Source organism: Quercus lobata, chromosome 2, assembly GCF_001633185.2.
Source record: "Quercus lobata isolate SW786 chromosome 2, ValleyOak3.0 Primary Assembly, whole genome shotgun sequence".
Classification (NCBI taxonomy): Eukaryota; Viridiplantae; Streptophyta; class Magnoliopsida; order Fagales; family Fagaceae; genus Quercus; species Quercus lobata.
The window spans coordinates 85,282,212-85,284,384 of record NC_044905.1 but is presented as its reverse complement, the minus strand read 5'-3'; the positions used below and the strand labels follow the sequence as shown (position 1 = coordinate 85,284,384).

At 37.6% G+C, this 2,173-nt stretch overlaps 1 protein-coding gene across 1 annotated transcript; it reads right to left on the bottom strand.

Moving 5' to 3' along the window:
• Positions 1–390: 390 nt before the first annotated feature.
• Positions 391–1,938, bottom strand: LOC115978410. Its single transcript, XM_031100429.1, has one exon. The coding sequence runs from the start codon at positions 1,285–1,287 to the stop codon at positions 577–579; it is 711 nt and encodes a 236-aa protein (XP_030956289.1). The 5' UTR covers positions 1,288–1,938; the 3' UTR covers positions 391–576.
• Positions 1,939–2,173: the final 235 nt, after the last annotated feature.

The window sequence follows — 2,173 nt, the reverse complement described above, 5'->3', positions numbered from 1 at the left end:
TGTTCATGTTCCTTCCCTTGTTTTGTTATATGGCTGGAAGAAGTGCACTTTTGAAGTTGATTAAAGGCCAGAGTTGGTTCTCATTCATCGCAATTACTTATATTATAAGTACGGAATTACTTAAGTGTGGAGCACTAGACTTGAGCCAAGTCTGAAACATATGATGAAACAACTTTCAGGAGAAAATTCAAGAATCAAGATATAAGATATAAGGTGTTTCAGCAGGGTACAAAGAAAATTGCCATGGTATTCCGTCATTTCCAACTCCATGGAGTTGTATTCTAGATGGGCTACCTATTTTACAAGAAAGGTGAAAAGAAATTAAAACCCCGAATTAGTTGAATGTAAATGCATCAATCATAGAAAGGAAATTAAATTAATAATGTAAAATTATTTAGAAACTCCCAATTAATTATAAACAACGGGAACAAATCTACGAAACAAAGCGAAAAGATCAAGAAGACAGACTGCAAAAATAAAATAAAAAATGGGTTCACAAGCAAAAGAAAGAATGGCATTAAGGCCTCTCTGCCTTTTCCTTCACTAACTATCCAAATTTCTCCAAAAGAGAGAAGTCTATGACCTTAGTGATCGTGGCCTCAGCCTGGAATTGATGGTGCTTGCTGGCGTTAATGCTGGGGCAGCATTGAAGAATTCAGCATAAATGTCCATGAAAAACCTGTCAACAATGTCAAGGTAGGCCGGGCAAGTGAGGCGAGAATAGTAATGAAGAACCTCCTCTATGTCCAAGAGATGGTCCACATTGCTCATATCCAGCATCTCCAACTCCCTTAGCTTTTGTGCCACCAAACAAATCCTTCCTTCTCTCGTACCTTTAAAACAAGAATCTTCTTGTCTTTTCCTTTCGTGGGGTACTATGCTTTTCATCTTCACATCATCATCATCATGATTATGATAATTCTGATCTTCTTTCCTTTCTATCTGATTCTTCTTCACCGAGCTCGCCTGTGAAAACTTCATGAAGCTGCCATTGTAAACCTCATTTTCTTGTTTAGTTGGGAATGGCATAGTTTTCTTCTTGCTTCCCTTCTTTGCCTTGTCTTTATCCAACTCCCATTGGTCGGTGAAGTCGGAGTAGAATTTGTCTAGCTCTTTGTAACTAGGTTGGACATTATTCTTGTCTGAGCTGGCTGTGTAATTAGCTAAGGGATGAGAAGGGGTTTTGGGAATCTTTTGGTAGCCACCAGCGGAAAACAAAGACTTGACGCTTTGTAAGGTTTTTTGGAAGAACTTCTTGGTGTTGGAAATGGAGCTTCTAAGCAGCATTGTTGCTAATAATATTGTATGTTAAGTAATGAGATTCGTTGCTCTTTCTTTATTCTCTGCTAAGGAAAGATACAGAGATGTCTCTCTCTCCCTCTCTTTTTTTGGCTTGTTGTTGGTGGTGATCTCAGTGAAGGTTTCTTTATACAGATAAGAAATGAGGAGGAGCCATTGAAGGTTGTTTAACTTTCTAAAGAAAATGGAAACCCTTTATTTATTTCTCTCTCTCTCTCTCTCTTTTGGGTCTCACTTTATTTTGCTCTTTGTCTTCATACGCTCCTTTCTTGTCTGTGTTTTCTTCTTTGCTTCCCAACGGGTCCCCACTAACTCTAATGGAAATGAAGGAATCAAAGCGTGTGAGTTTTTCATTATAATTAATAAGAGAGTTTCGTTGCTTTTACTTTTGATGGTGGAGTTGGTGTGTAGCACCTTTTAGGAGAATGAAAGGAGCGGGTAGCGTAGTTGTTGAATTGAGCCTTTCTTTCACTCTCTACCGGCTTCTTCATCTCATTCGTTGGCTTTGCTTGTCAACCATATTAATTATATACTATATTTATACGTCTCCATATGAATATCATTATTAATTAGGGTATGTCAATTTTTACTAGCTCATTATTTCTACACAATTCAGGACCTCCATGCAGTGAAACTGTGAAAGTTTGATTATGAAATCAACTTTTTTGTTTGTTCATTTATTTTCTCAAGCTGGCATTGTCATTAGAAGTTAGAAGGTTCTTCTGATTGATTTAGAACAGCTTAATAATCTTCTTCTTTTACTTTTCTTTTCTTCGCGCTCTAGACCATTGATTTGATTTCCTGTTGAATATCACATGTCTTGGGTTCAGCACCACGTAGCATAACTATCCCGTTGATCATGGAATGCCTGGAC